Source organism: Haliotis rufescens, unplaced genomic scaffold (genome assembly GCF_023055435.1).
Source record: "Haliotis rufescens isolate VD_foot unplaced genomic scaffold, xgHalRufe1.0.p SCAF_61, whole genome shotgun sequence".
Classification (NCBI taxonomy): Eukaryota; Metazoa; Mollusca; class Gastropoda; order Lepetellida; family Haliotidae; genus Haliotis; species Haliotis rufescens.
In genome coordinates this window covers 693,179-706,642 of record NW_025964346.1, presented here as the reverse complement: position 1 = coordinate 706,642, position 13,464 = coordinate 693,179, and the positions used below count along the sequence as shown (strand labels likewise).

Here is a 13,464-nt window from a genome sequence, read left to right as displayed (position 1 = left end):
GTGTCCCCGGCTGTAGGCGCTACCATTGGAGAGATGTCACTGGTACTGTCGCCAGGTGTAGGCGCTACCATTGGAGAGATGTCACTGGCAGAGTCGCCAGCTGTAGGCGCTTCTATTGGAGAGATGTCACTGGTAGTGTCGCCGGCTGTAGGCGCTACCATTGGAGATATGTCATCGTTAGTGTCCCCGGCTGTGGGCGCTACCATTGGAGAGATGTCACTGGCAGTGTCGCCAGCTGTAGGCGCTACCATTGGAGAGATGTCACTGGCAGTGTTCCCGGCTGTAGGCGCTACCATTGGAGAGATGTCACTGTTAGTGTCGGCGGCTGTAGGCGCTACCATTGGAGAGATGTCACAGTTAGTGTCCCCGGCTGTAGGCGCTACCATTGGAGAGATGTCACTGGCAGTGTCGGCGGCTGTAGGCGCTACCATTGGAGAGATGTCACTGGTAGTGTCGCCGGCTGTAGGCGCTACCATTGGAGAGATGTCACTGGCAGTGTCGCCAGGTGTAGGCGCTACCATTGGAGAGATGTCACTGGCAGTGTCGGCGGCTGCAGGCGCTACAATTGGAGAGATGTCACTGTAAGTGTCCCCGGCTGTAGGCGCTACCATTGGAGAGATGTCACTGTTAGTGTCGGCGGCTGTAGGCGCTTTCATTGGAGAGATGTCACTGGCAGTGTCGGCGGCTGAAGGCGCTACCATTGGAGAGATGTCACTGGCAGTGTCGATGGCTGTAGGCGCTACCATTGGAGAGATGTCACTGGTAGTGTCGGCGGCTGTAGGCGCTACCGTTGGAGAGATGTCCCTGGCAGTGTCGGCAGCTGTAGGCGGTACCATTGGAGATATCTCACTGGAAGTGTCGCCGGCTGTAGGCGCTTTCATTGGAGAGATGTCACTGTTAGTGTCGGCGGCTGTAGGCGCTACCGTTGGAGAGATGTCACTGGCAGTGTCGGCGGCTGTAGGCGCTACCATTGGAGAGATGTCACTGGCAGTGTCGGCGGCTGTAGGCGCTACCGTTGGAGAGATGTCACTGGCAGTGTCGGCAGCTGTAGGCGCTACCATTGGAGCGATCTCACTGGAAGTGTCGCCGGCTGTAGGCGCTTTCATTGGAGAGATGTCACTGTTAGTGTCGGCGGCTGTAGGCGCTACCGTTGTAGAGATGTCACTGGCAGTGTCGCCAGCTGTAGGCGCTACCATTGGAGAGATGTCACGGGCAGTGTCGCCAGGTGTAAACGCTACCATTTGAAAGATGTCACTGTTAGTGTCGCCGGCTGTGGGCGCTAACATTGGAGAGATGTCACTGGTAGTGTCGGCGGCTGTAGGCGCTTTCATTGGACAGATGTCACTGGCAGTGTCAGCGGCTGTAGGCGCTACCATTGGAGAGATGTCAATGTTAGTGTCCCCGGCTGTAGGCGCTACCATTGGAGAGATGTCACTGGCAGTGTCGCCGGCTGTAGGCGCTACCATTGGAGAGATGTCACTGGCAGTGTCGCCGGCTGTAGGCGCTACCATTGGAGAGATGTCACTGGCAGTGTCGCCGGCTGTAGGCGCTACCATTGGAGAGATGTCACTGGCAGTGTCACCGGCTGTAGGCGCTGCCATTGGAGAGATGTCACTGGCAGTGTCGGCGGCTGTAGGCGCTACCATTGGAGAGATGTCACTGGCAGTGTCGCCGGCTGTAGGCGCTACCATTGGAGAGATGTCACTGGCAGTGTCGCCAGCTGTAGGCGCTGCCATTGGAGAGATGTCACTGGTAGTGTCGGCGGCTGTAGGCGCTTTCATTGGAGAGATGTCACTGGCAGTGTCGGCGGCTGAAGGCGCTACCATTGGAGAGATGTCACTGGCAGTGTCGATGGCTGGAGGCGCTACCATTGGAGAGATGTCAGTGGCAGTGTCGGCGGCTGTAGGCGCTGCCATTGGAGAGATGTCACTGACAGTGTCGGCGGCTGTAGGCGCTTCCATTGGAGAGATGTCACTGGTAGTGTCGCCGGCTGTAGGAGCTTTCATTGGAGAGATGTCACTGGCAGTGTCGGCGGCTGTAGGCGCTTCCATTGGAGAGATGTCACTCGTAGTGTCCCGGGCTGTAGGCGATACCATTGGAGAGATGTCACTGTTAGTGTCCCCGGCTGTAGGCGCTACCATTGGAGAGATGTGATTAGAAGTGTCGCCAGGTGTAGGCGCTACCATTGGAGAGATGTCACTGGCAGTGTCGCCGGCTGTAGGCGCTACCATTGGAGAGATGTCACTGGTAGTGTCGCCGGCTGTAGGCGCTACCATTGGAGAGATGTCACTGTTAGTGTCCCCGGCTGTAGGCGCTACCATTGGAGAGATGTCACTGGCAGTGTCGGCGGCTGTAGGCGCTACCATTGGAAAGATGTCACTGTAAATGTCCCCGGCTGTAGCCGCTACCATTGGAGAGATGTCACTGGCAGTGTCGCCAGGTGTAGGCGCTACCATTGGAGAGATGTCACTGGCAGTGTCGGCGGCTGTAGGCGCTGCCATTGGAGAGATGTCACTGGCAGTGTCGCCTAATGTAGGCGCTTCCATTGGAGAGATGTCACTGGCAGTGTCGGCGGCTGTAGGCGCTACCATTGGAGAGATGTCACTGGCAGTGTCGCCGGCTGTAGGCGCTTCCATTGGAGAGATGTCACTGGCAGTGTCGGCGGCTGTAGGCGCTACCATTGGAGAGATGTCACTGGTAGTGTCGCCAGGTGTAGGCGCTACCATTGGAGAGATGTCACTGGTAGTGTCGCCGGCTCTAGGCGCTACCATTGGAGAGATGTCACTGGCAGTGTCGCCAGGTGTAGGCGCTACCATTTGAGAGATGTCACTGGTAGTGTCCCGGCTGTAGGCGCTACCATTGGAGAGATGTCACTGGTACTGTCGCCAGGTGTAGGTGCTACCATTGGAGAGATGTCACTGGCAGTGTCCCCGCCTGTAGGCGCTTCCATTGGAGAGATGTCACTGGTAGTTTCGCCGGCTGTAGGCGCTACCATTGGAGAGATGTCACTGTTAGTGTCGCCGGCTGTAGGCGCTACCATTGGAGAGATGTCACTGTTAGTGTCGGCGGCTGTAGGCGCTACCATTGGAAAGATGTCACTGTTAGTGTCGGCGGCTGTGTCACTGTTAGTGTCCCCGGCTGTAGGTGCTACCATTGGAGAGATGTCACTGGTACTGTCGCCAGGTGTAGGCGCTACCATTGGAGAGATGTCACTGGCAGTGTCGCCGGCTGTAGGCGCTTCCATTCGAGAGATGTCAGTGGTAGTGTCGCCAGGTGTAGGCGCTACCATTGGAGAGATGTCACTGGCAGTGTCCCCGGCTGTAGGCGCTACCATTGGAGAGATGTCACTGTTAGTGTCGCCGGCTGTAGGCGCTACCATTGGAGAGATGTCAGTGGTAGTGTCGGCGGGTGTAGGCGCTACCATTGGAGAGATGTCACTGGCAGTGTCGGCGGCTGTAGGCGCTACCATTGCAGAGATGTCCCTGGTAGTTTCGCAGGCTGTAGGCGCTTCCATTGGAGAGATGTCACTTGCAGTGTCGCCGGCTGTAGGCGCTACCATTGGAGAGATGTCACTTGCAGTGTCGCCGGCTGTAGGCGCTACCGTTGGAGAGATGTCACTGGCAGTGTCGGCAGCTGTAGGCGGTACCATTGGAGATATCTCACTGGAAGTGTCGCCGGCTGTAGGCGCTTTCATTGGAGAGATGTCACTGTTAGTGTCGGCGGCTGTAGGCGCTACCGTTGGAGAGATGTCACTGGCAGTGTCGGCGGCTGTAGGCGCTACCATTGGAGAGATGTCACTGGCAGTGTCGGCGGCTGTAGGCGCTACCGTTGGAGAGATGTCACTGGCAGTGTCGGCAGCTGTAGGCGCTACCATTGGAGAGATCTCACTGGAAGTGTCGCCGGCTGTAGGCGCTTTCATTGGAGAGATGTCACTGTTAGTGTCGGCGGCTGTAGGCGCTACCATTGGAGAGATGTCACTGGCAGTGTCGGCGGCTGTAGGCGCTACCGTTGGAAAGATGTCACTGGCAGTGTCGGCGGCTGTAGGCGCTACCATTGGAGAGATGTCACTGGCAGTGTCGCCGGCTGTAGGCGCTACCATTGGAGAGATGTCACTGGCAGTGTCACCGGCTGTAGGCGCTGCCATTGGAGAGATGTCACTGGCAGTGTCGGCGGCTGTAGGCGCTACCATTGGAGAGATGTCACTGGCAGTGTCGCCGGCTGTAGGCGCTACCATTGGAGAGATGTCACTGGCAGTGTCGCCGGCTGTAGGCGCTGCCATTGGAGAGATGTCACTGGTAGTGTCGGCGGCTGTAGGCGCTTTCATTGGAGAGATGTCACTGGCAGTGTCGGCGGCTGAAGGCGCTACCATTGGAGAGATGTCACTGGCAGTGTCGATGGCTGGAGGCGCTACCATTGGAGAGATGTCACTGGCAGTGTCGGCGGCTGTAGGCGCTTTCATTGGAGAGATGTCACTGGCAGTGTCGCCGGCTGTAGGCGCTACCATTGCAGAGATGTCCCTGGTAGTTTCGCAGGCTGTAGGCGCTTCCATTGGAGAGATGTCACTTGCAGTGTCGCCGGCTGTAGGCGCTACCATTGGAGAGATGTCACTGGCAGTTTCGCCAGGTGTAGGCGCTACCATTGGAGAGATGTCACTGGCAGTGTCGGCGGCTGCAGGCGCTACCTTTGGAGAGATGTCACTGTAAGTGTCGCCGGCTGTAGGCGCTACCATTGGAGAGATGTCACTGTTAGTGTCGGCGGCTGTAGGCGCTTTCATTGGAGAGATGTCACTGGCAGTGTCGGCGGCTTAAGGCGCTACCATTGGAGAGATGTCACTGGCAGTGTCGATGGCTGTAGGCGCTACCATTGGAGAAATGTCACTGGTAGTGTCGGCGGCTGTAGGCGCTACCGTTGGAGAGATGTCACTGGCAGTGTCGGCAGCTGTAGGCGCTACCATTGGAGATATCTCACTGGAAGTGTCGCCGGCTGTAGGCGCTTTCATCGAAGAGATGTCACTGTTAGTGTCGGCGGCTGTAGCCGCTACCGTTGGAGAGATGTCACTGGCAGTGTCGGCGGCTGTAGCCGCTACCGTTGGAGAGATGTCACTGGTAGTGTCGGCGGCAGTAGGCTCTACCGTTGGAGAGATGTCACTGGTAGTGTCGGCGGCTGTAGGCTCTACCGTTGGAGAGATGCCACTGGCAGTGTCGGCAGCTGTAGGCGCTACCATTGGAGAGATCTCACTGGAAGAGTCGCCGGCTGTAGGCGCTTTCATTGGAGAGATGTCACTGTTAGTGTCGGCGGCTGTAGGCGCTACCGTTGTAGAGATGTCACTGGCAGTGTCGGCGGCTGTAGGCGCTACCATTGGAGAGATGTCACTGGCAGTGTCGCCGGTTGTAGGCGCTACCATTGGAGAGATGTCACTGGCAGTGTCGCCGGCTGTAGGCGCTACCATTGGAGAGATGTCACTGGCAGTGTCACCGGCTGTAGGCGCTGCCATTGGAGAGATGTCACTGGCAGTGTCGGCGGCTGCAGGCGCTTTCATTGGAGAGATGTCACTGGCAGTGTCGGCGGCTGAAGGCGCTACCATTGGAGAGATGTCACTGGCAGTGTCGGCGGCTGTAGGCGCTACCATTGGAGAGATGTCACTGGTAGTGGCCCCTCCTGTAGGCGCTACCATTGGAGAGATGTCACTGGAAGTGTCGCCGGCTGTAGGCGCTGCCATTGGAGAGATATCACTGGCAGTGTCGGTGGCTGCAGACGCTGCCATTGGAGAGATGTCACTGGCAGTGTCGATGGCTGTAGGCGCTGCCATTGGAGAGATGTCACTGGCAGTGTCGGTGGCTGAAGGCGCTTTCATTGTAGAGATGTCACTGGAAGTGTCGCCGGCTGTAGCCGCTACCGTTGGAGAGATGTCACTGGCAGTGTCGGCGGCTGTAGGCGCTACCATTGGAGAGATGTCACTGGTAGTGTCGGCGGCTGTAGGCTCTACCGTTGGAGAGATGCCACTGGCAGTGTCGGCAGCTGTAGGCGCTACCATTGGAGAGATCTCACTGGAAGTGTCGCCGGCTGTAGGCGCTTTCATTGGAGAGATGTCACTGTTAGTGTCGCCGGCTGTAGGCGCTACCGTTGTAGAAATGTCACTGGCAGGGTCGGCGGCTGTAGGCGCTACCATTGGAGAGATGTCACTGGCAGTGTCGCCAGGTGTAAACGCTACCATTTGAAAGATGTCACAGTTAGTGTCGGCGGCTGTAGGCGCTACCATTGGAGAGATGTCACTGGCAGTGTCGCCAGGTGTAGGCGCTACCATTGGAGAGATGTGACTGGTAGTGTCGCCAGGTGTAGGCGCTACCATTGGAGAGATGTCACTGGTAGTGTCGCCGGCTCTAGGCGCTACCATTGGAGAGATGTCACTGGCAGTGTCGCCAGGTGTAGGCGCTACCATTGGAAAGATGTCACTGTTAGTGTCGGCGGCTGTGTCACTGTTAGTGTCCCCGGCTGTAGGTGCTACCATTGGAGAGATGTCACTGGTACTGTCGCCAGGTGTAGGCGCTACCATTGGAGAGATGTCACTGGCAGTGTCGCCGGCTGTAGGCGCTTCCATTTGAGAGATGTCAGTGGTAGTGTCGCCAGGTGTAGGCGCTACCATTGGAGAGATGTCACTGGCAGTGTCCCCGGCTGTAGGCGCTACCATTGGAGAGATGTCACTGTTAGTGTCGCCGGCTGTAGGCGCTACCATTGGAGAGATGTCACTGGTAGTGTCGGCGGGTGTAGGCGCTACCATTGGAGAGATGTCACTGGCAGTGTCGCCGGCTGTAGGCGCTACCATTGCAGAGATGTCCCTGGTAGTTTCGCAGGCTGTAGGCGCTTCCATTGGAGAGATGTCACTTGCAGTGTCGCCAGCTGTAGGCGCTACCATTGGAGAGATGTCACTGGCAGTTTCGCCAGGTGTAGGCGCTACCATTGGAGAGATGTCACTGGCAGTGTCGGCGGCTGCAGGCGCTACCATTGGAGAGATGTCACTGTAAGTGTCCCCGGCTGTAGGCGCTACCATTGGAGAGATGTCACTGTTAGTGTCGGCGGCTGTAGGCGCTTTCATTGGAGAGATGTCACTGGCAGTGTCGGCGGCTTAAGGCGCTACCATTGGAGAGATGTCACTGGCAGTGTCGATGGCTGTAGGCGCTACCATTGGAGAGATGTCACTGGTAGTGTCGGCGGCTGTGGGCGCTTTCATTGGAGAGATGTCACTGTTAGTGTCGGCGGCTGTAGCCGCTACCGTTGGAGAGATGTCACTGGCAGTGTCGGCGGCTGTAGGCGCTACCATTGGAGAGATGTCACTGGTAGTGTCGGCGGCTGTAGGCTCTACCGTTGGAGAGATGCCACTGGCAGTGTCGGCAGCTGTAGGCGCTACCATTGGAGAGATCTCACTGGAAGAGTCGCCGGCTGTAGGCGCTTTCATTGGAGAGATGTCACTGTTAGTGTCGGCGGCTGTAGGCGCTACCGTTGTAGAGATGTCACTGGCAGTGTCGGCGGCTGTAGGCGCTACCATTGGAGAGATGTCACTGGCAGTGTCGCCGGCTGTAGGCGCTACCATTGGAGAGATGTCACTGGCAGTGTCGCCGGCTGTAGGCGCTACCATTGGAGAGATGTCACTGGCAGTGTCACCGGCTGTAGGCGCTGCCATTGGAGAGATGTCACTGGCAGTGTCGGCGGCTGTAGGCGCTACCATTGGAGAGATGTCACTGGCAGTGTCGCCGGCTGTAGGCGCTACCATTGGAGAGATGTCACTGGCAGTGTCGATGGCTGTAGGCACTGCCATTGGAGAGATGTCACTGGTAGTGTCGGCGGCTGTAGGCGCTTTCATTGGAGAGATGTCACTGGCAGTGTCGGCGGCTGAAGGCGCTACCATTGGAGAGATGTCACTGGCAGTGTCGATGGCTGGAGGCGCTACCATTGGAGAGATGTCACTGGCAGTGTCGGCGGCTGTAGGCGCTTTCATTGGAGAGATGTCACTGGCAGTGTCGGCGGCTGAAGGCGCAACCATTGGAGAGATGTCACTGGCAGTGTCGGCGGCTGAAGGCGCTACCGTTGGAGAGATGTCACTGGCAGTGTCGGCGGCTGTAGGCGCTACCATTGGAGAGATGTCACTGGTAGTGTCGGCGGCTGTAGGCTCTACCGTTGGAGAGATGCCACTGGCAGTGTCGGCAGCTGTAGGCGCTACCATTGGAGAGATCTCACTGGAAGAGTCGCCGGCTGTAGGCGCTTTCATTGGAGAGATGTCACTGTTAGTGTCGGCGGCTGTAGGCGCTACCGTTGTAGAGATGTCACTGGCAGTGTCGGCGGCTGTAGGCGCTACCATTGGAGAGATGTCACTGGCAGTGTCGCCGGCTGTAGGCGCTACCATTGGAGAGATGTCACTGGCAGTGTCGCCGGCTGTAGGCGCTACCATTGGAGAGATGTCACTGGCAGTGTCACCGGCTGTAGGCGCTGCCATTGGAGAGATGTCACTGGCAGTGTCGGCGGCTGTAGGCGCTACCATTGGAGAGATGTCACTGGCAGTGTCGCCGGCTGTAGGCGCTACCATTGGAGAGATGTCACTGGCAGTGTCGATGGCTGTAGGCACTGCCATTGGAGAGATGTCACTGGTAGTGTCGGCGGCTGTAGGCGCTTTCATTGGAGAGATGTCACTGGCAGTGTCGGCGGCTGAAGGCGCTACCATTGGAGAGATGTCACTGGCAGTGTCGATGGCTGGAGGCGCTACCATTGGAGAGATGTCACTGGCAGTGTCGGCGGCTGTAGGCGCTTTCATTGGAGAGATGTCACTGGCAGTGTCGGCGGCTGAAGGCGCAACCATTGGAGAGATGTCACTGGCAGTGTCGGCGGCTGTAGGCGCTACCATTGGAGAGATGTCACTGGTAGTGTCGCCGGCTGTAGGCGCTACCATTGGAGAGATGTCACTGGAAGTGTCGCCGGCTGTAGGCGCTGCCATTGGAGAGATATCACTGGCATTGTCGGTGGCTGTAGACGCTGCCATTGGAGAGATGTCACTTGCAGTGTCGATGGCTGTAGGCGCTGCCATTGGAGAGATGTCACTGGCAGTGTCGGTGGCTGAAGGCGCTTTCATTGGAGAGATGTCACTGGAAGTGTCGCCGGCTGTAGGCGCTGCCATTGGAGAGATATCACTGGCAGTGTCGGTGGCTGTAGGCGCTGCCATTGGAGAGATGTCACTGTTAGTGTCGATGGCTGTAGGCGCTGCCATTGGAGAGATGTCACTGGTAGTGTCGGCGGCTGTAGGCGCTACCATTGGAGAGATGTCACTGGCAGTGTCGGCGGCTGTAGGCGCTACCATTGGAGAGATGTCACTGGCAGTGTCGCCGGCTGTAGGCGCTACCATTGGAGAGATGTCCCTGGTAGTTTCGCAGGCTGTAGGCGCTTCCATTGGAGAGATGTCACTTGCAGTGTCGCCGGCTGTAGGCGCTACCATTGGAGAGATGTCACTGGCAGTTTCGCCAGGTGTAGGCGCTACCATTGGAGAGATGTCACTGGCAGTGTCGGCGGCTGCAGGCGCTACCATTGGAGAGATGTCACTGGCAGTGTCGCCAGGTGTAGGCGCTACCATTGGAAAGATGTCACTGTTAGTGTCGGCGGCTGTGTCACTGTTAGTTTCCCCGGCTGTAGGTGCTACCATTGGAGAGATGTCACTGGTACTGTCGCCAGGTGTAGGCGCTACCATTGGAGAGATGTCACTGGCAGTGTCGGCGGCTGTAGGCGCTTCCATTCGAGAGATGTCAGTGGTAGTGTCGCCAGGTGTAGGCGCTACCATTGGAGAGATGTCACTGGCAGTGTCCCCGGCTGTAGGCGCTACCATTGGAGAGATGTCACTGTTAGTGTCGCCGGCTGTAGGCGCTACCATTGGAGAGATGTCACTGGTAGTGTCGGCGGGTGTAGGCGCTACCATTGGAGAGATGTCACTGGCAGAGTCGCCGGCTGTAGGCGCTACCATTGCAGAGATGTCCCTGGTAGTTTCGCAGGCTGTAGGCACTTCCATTGGAGAGATGTCACTTGCAGTGTCGCCGGCTGTAGGCGCTACCATTGGAGAGATGTCACTGGCAGTTTCGCCAGGTGTAGGCGCTACCATTGGAGAGATGTCACTGGCAGTGTCGGCGGCTGCAGGCGCTACCATTGGAGAGATGTCACTGTAAGTGTCCCCGGCTGTAGGCGCTACCATTGGAGAGATGTCACTGTTAGTGTCGGCGGCTGTAGGCGCTTTCATTGGAGAGATGTCACTGGCAGTGTCGGCGGCTTAAGGCGCTACCATTGGAGAGATGTCACTGGCAGTGTCGATGGCTGTAGGCGCTACCATTGGAGAGATGTCACTGGTAGTGTCGGCGGCTGTAGGCGCTACCGTTGGAGAGATGTCACTGGCAGTGTCGGCAGCTGTAGGCGCTACCATTGGAGATATCTCACTGGAAGTGTCGCCGGCTGTAGGCGCTTTCATTGGAGAGATGTCACTGTTAGTGTCGGCGGCTGTAGCCGCTACCGTTGGAGAGATGTCACTGGCAGTGTCGGCGGCTGTAGGCGCTACCATTGGAGAGATGTCACTGGTAGTGTCGGCGGCTGTAGGCTCTACCGTTGGAGAGATGCCACTGGCAGTGTCGGCAGCTGTAGGCGCTACCATTGGAGAGATCTCACTGGAAGAGTCGCCGGCTGTAGGCGCTTTCATTGGAGAGATGTCACTGTTAGTGTCGGCGGCTGTAGGCGCTACCGTTGTAGAGATGTCACTGGCAGTGTCGGCGGCTGTAGGCGCTACCATTGGAGAGATGTCACTGGCAGTGTCGCCGGCTGTAGGCGCTACCATTGGAGAGATGTCACTGGCAGTGTCGCCGGCTGTAGGCGCTACCATTGGAGAGATGTCACTGGCAGTGTCACCGGCTGTAGGCGCTGCCATTGGAGAGATGTCACTGGCAGTGTCGGCGGCTGTAGGCGCTACCATTGGAGAGATGTCACTGGCAGTGTCGCCGGCTGTAGGCGCTACCATTGGAGAGATGTCACTGGCAGTGTCGATGGCTGTAGGCGCTGCCATTGGAGAGATGTCACTGGTAGTGTCGGCGGCTGTAGGCGCTTTCATTGGAGAGATGTCACTGGCAGTGTCGGCGGCTGAAGGCGCTACCATTGGAGAGATGTCACTGGCAGTGTCGATGGCTGGAGGCGCTACCATTGGAGAGATGTCACTGGCAGTGTCGGCGGCTGTAGGCGCTTTCATTGGAGAGATGTCACTGGCAGTGTCGGCGGCTGAAGGCGCAACCATTGGAGAGATGTCACTGGCAGTGTCGGCGGCTGTAGGCGCTACCATTGGAGAGATGTCACTGGTAGTGTCGCCGGCTGTAGGCGCTACCATTGGAGAGATGTCACTGGAAGTGTCGCCGGCTGTAGGCGCTGCCATTGGAGAGATATCACTGGCAGTGTCGGTGGCTGTAGACGCTGCCATTGGAGAGATGTCACTTGCAGTGTCGATGGCTGTAGGCGCTGCCATTGGAGAGATGTCACTGGCAGTGTCGGCAGCTGTAGGCGCTACCATTGGAGATATCTCACTGGAAGTGTCGCCGGCTGTAGGCGCTTTCATTGGAGAGATGTCACTGTTAGTGTCGGCGGCTGTAGCCGCTACCGTTGGAGAGATGTCACTGGCAGTGTCGGCGGCTGTAGGCGCTACCATTGGAGAGATGTCACTGGTAGTGTCGGCGGCTGTATGCTCTACCGTTGGAGAGATGCCACTGGCAGTGTCGGCAGCTGTAGGCGCTACCATTGGAGAGATCTCACTGGAAGTGTCGCCGGCTGTAGGCGCTTTCATTGGAGAGATGTCACTGGAAGTGTCGCCGGCTGTAGGCGCTGCCATTGGAGAGATATCACTGGCAGTGTCGGTGGCTGTAGGCGCTGCCATTGGAGAGATGTCACTGTTAGTGTCGATGGCTGTAGGCGCTGCCATTGGAGAGATGTCACTGGCAGTGTCGCCGGCTGTAGGCGCTCCCATTGGAGAGATGTCACTGGCAGTGTCGGCGGCTGAAGGCGCTACCATTGGAGAGATGTCACTGGCAGTGTCGATGGCTGGAGGCGCTACCATTGGAGAGATGTCACTGGCAGTGTCGATGGCTGTAGACGCTGCCATTGGAGAGATATCACTGGCAGTGCCCGTGGCTGCAGGCGCTACCAATGGAGAGATGTCACTGGCAGTGTCGGCGGCTGTAGGCGCTACCATTGGAGAGATGTCACTGGCAGTGTCGGTGGCTGAAGGCGCTTTCATTGGAGAGATGTCACTGGAAGTGTCGCCGGCTGTAGGCGCTGCCATTGGAGAGTTATCACTGGCAGTGTCGGTGGCTGTAGGCGCTGCCATTGGAGAGATGTGTCTGTTAGTGTCGATGGCTGTAGGCGCTGCCATTGGAGAGATGTCACTGGCAGTGTCGGTGGCTGAAGGCGCTTTCATTGGAGAGATGTCACTGGCAGTGTCGCCGGCTGTAGGCGCTCCCATTGGAGAGATGTCACTGGCAGTGTCGGCGGCTGAAGGCGCTACCATTGGAGAGATGTCACTGGCAGTGTCGATGGCTGGAGGCGCTACCATTGGAGAGATGTCACTGGCAGTGTCGATGGCTGTAGGCGCTGCCATTGGAGAGATATCACTGGCAGTGCCCGTGGCTGTGGGCGCTACCATTGGAGAGATGTCACTGGCAGTGTCGGCGGCTGTAGGCGCTACCATTGGAGAGATGTCACTGGTAGTGTCGGCGGCTGTAGGCGCTACCATTGGAGAGATGTCACTTTCAGTGTCGGCGGCTGTAGGCGCTTCCATTGGAGAGATGTCACTGGTAGTTTCGCCGGATGTAGGCGCTACCATTGGAGAGATGTCACTGGCAGTGTCGGCGGCTGTAGGCGCTTCCATTGGAGAGATGTCACTGGTAGTTTCGCCGGCTGTAGGCGCTACCATTGGAGAGATGTCACTGGCAGTGTCGCCGGCTGTAGGCGCTGCCATTGGAGAGATATCACTGGCAGTGTCGGTGGCTGTGGGCGCTACCATTGGAGAGATGTCACTGGTAGTGTCGGCGACTGTAGGCGCTACCATTGGAGAGATGTCACTGGTAGTGTCGGCGACTGTAGGCGCTACCATTGGAGAGATGTCACTGGCAGTGTCGCAACTGAGCGTGACCAGAGACTGGGCTACCGTCTGGAAGGACAGCTAAATAAACTTGGAGGCTGGAGGCAATATTTGTTTAACGCATTTTTGTATAAACACTGATTGGTTATCTGTGATCTATAAAGATTTCGACAAAGGGCGAATTTTATTAATTTCTTCAGGCTAAACAAACAGACAAAAAGAACGGTGGAGCTCATCGGATGTCATCATTTGGAAATACCCCAGATGGTTATAATTTAATACTAAAAGAAGTATCCATGCAGTGAAAGCATTTTCGGATTTTGGATTGC

The 13,464-nt window shown here is 57.3% G+C and overlaps 1 protein-coding gene across 1 annotated transcript; it reads right to left on the bottom strand.

Moving 5' to 3' along the window:
* Positions 1-2,809: 2,809 nt before the first annotated feature.
* LOC125375885 (mucin-2-like) lies at positions 2,810-13,147 on the bottom strand. The gene is made up of 9 exons (XM_048386820.1): positions 12,937-13,147; positions 12,262-12,456; positions 11,722-11,970; positions 11,362-11,520; positions 8,908-9,246; positions 5,644-5,892; positions 4,969-5,253; positions 3,529-3,633; positions 2,810-3,033 (listed from the first exon to the last, which is right to left on the bottom strand). Exons 1-9 carry the CDS (start codon positions 13,145-13,147, stop codon positions 2,810-2,812), a joined length of 2,016 nt encoding a protein of 671 aa, XP_048242777.1.
* Between the last annotated feature and the right edge of the window lie 317 nt (positions 13,148-13,464).

Coding starts and splice junctions, on each gene's coding strand:
- LOC125375885 (XM_048386820.1), bottom strand. CDS start 13,147: ATGGTAGCGCCTACAGTCGCCGACACTACCAGTGACATCTCTCCAATG. Junction 11,971..12,261: donor TTCAGCCACCGACACTGCCA/GTGACATCTCTC, acceptor CTCCAATGGCAG/CGCCTACAGCCATCGACACT. Junction 3,634..4,968: donor TACAGCCGGCGACACTTCCA/GTGAGATATCTC, acceptor TACCGCCTACAG/CTGCCGACACTGCCAGTGAC.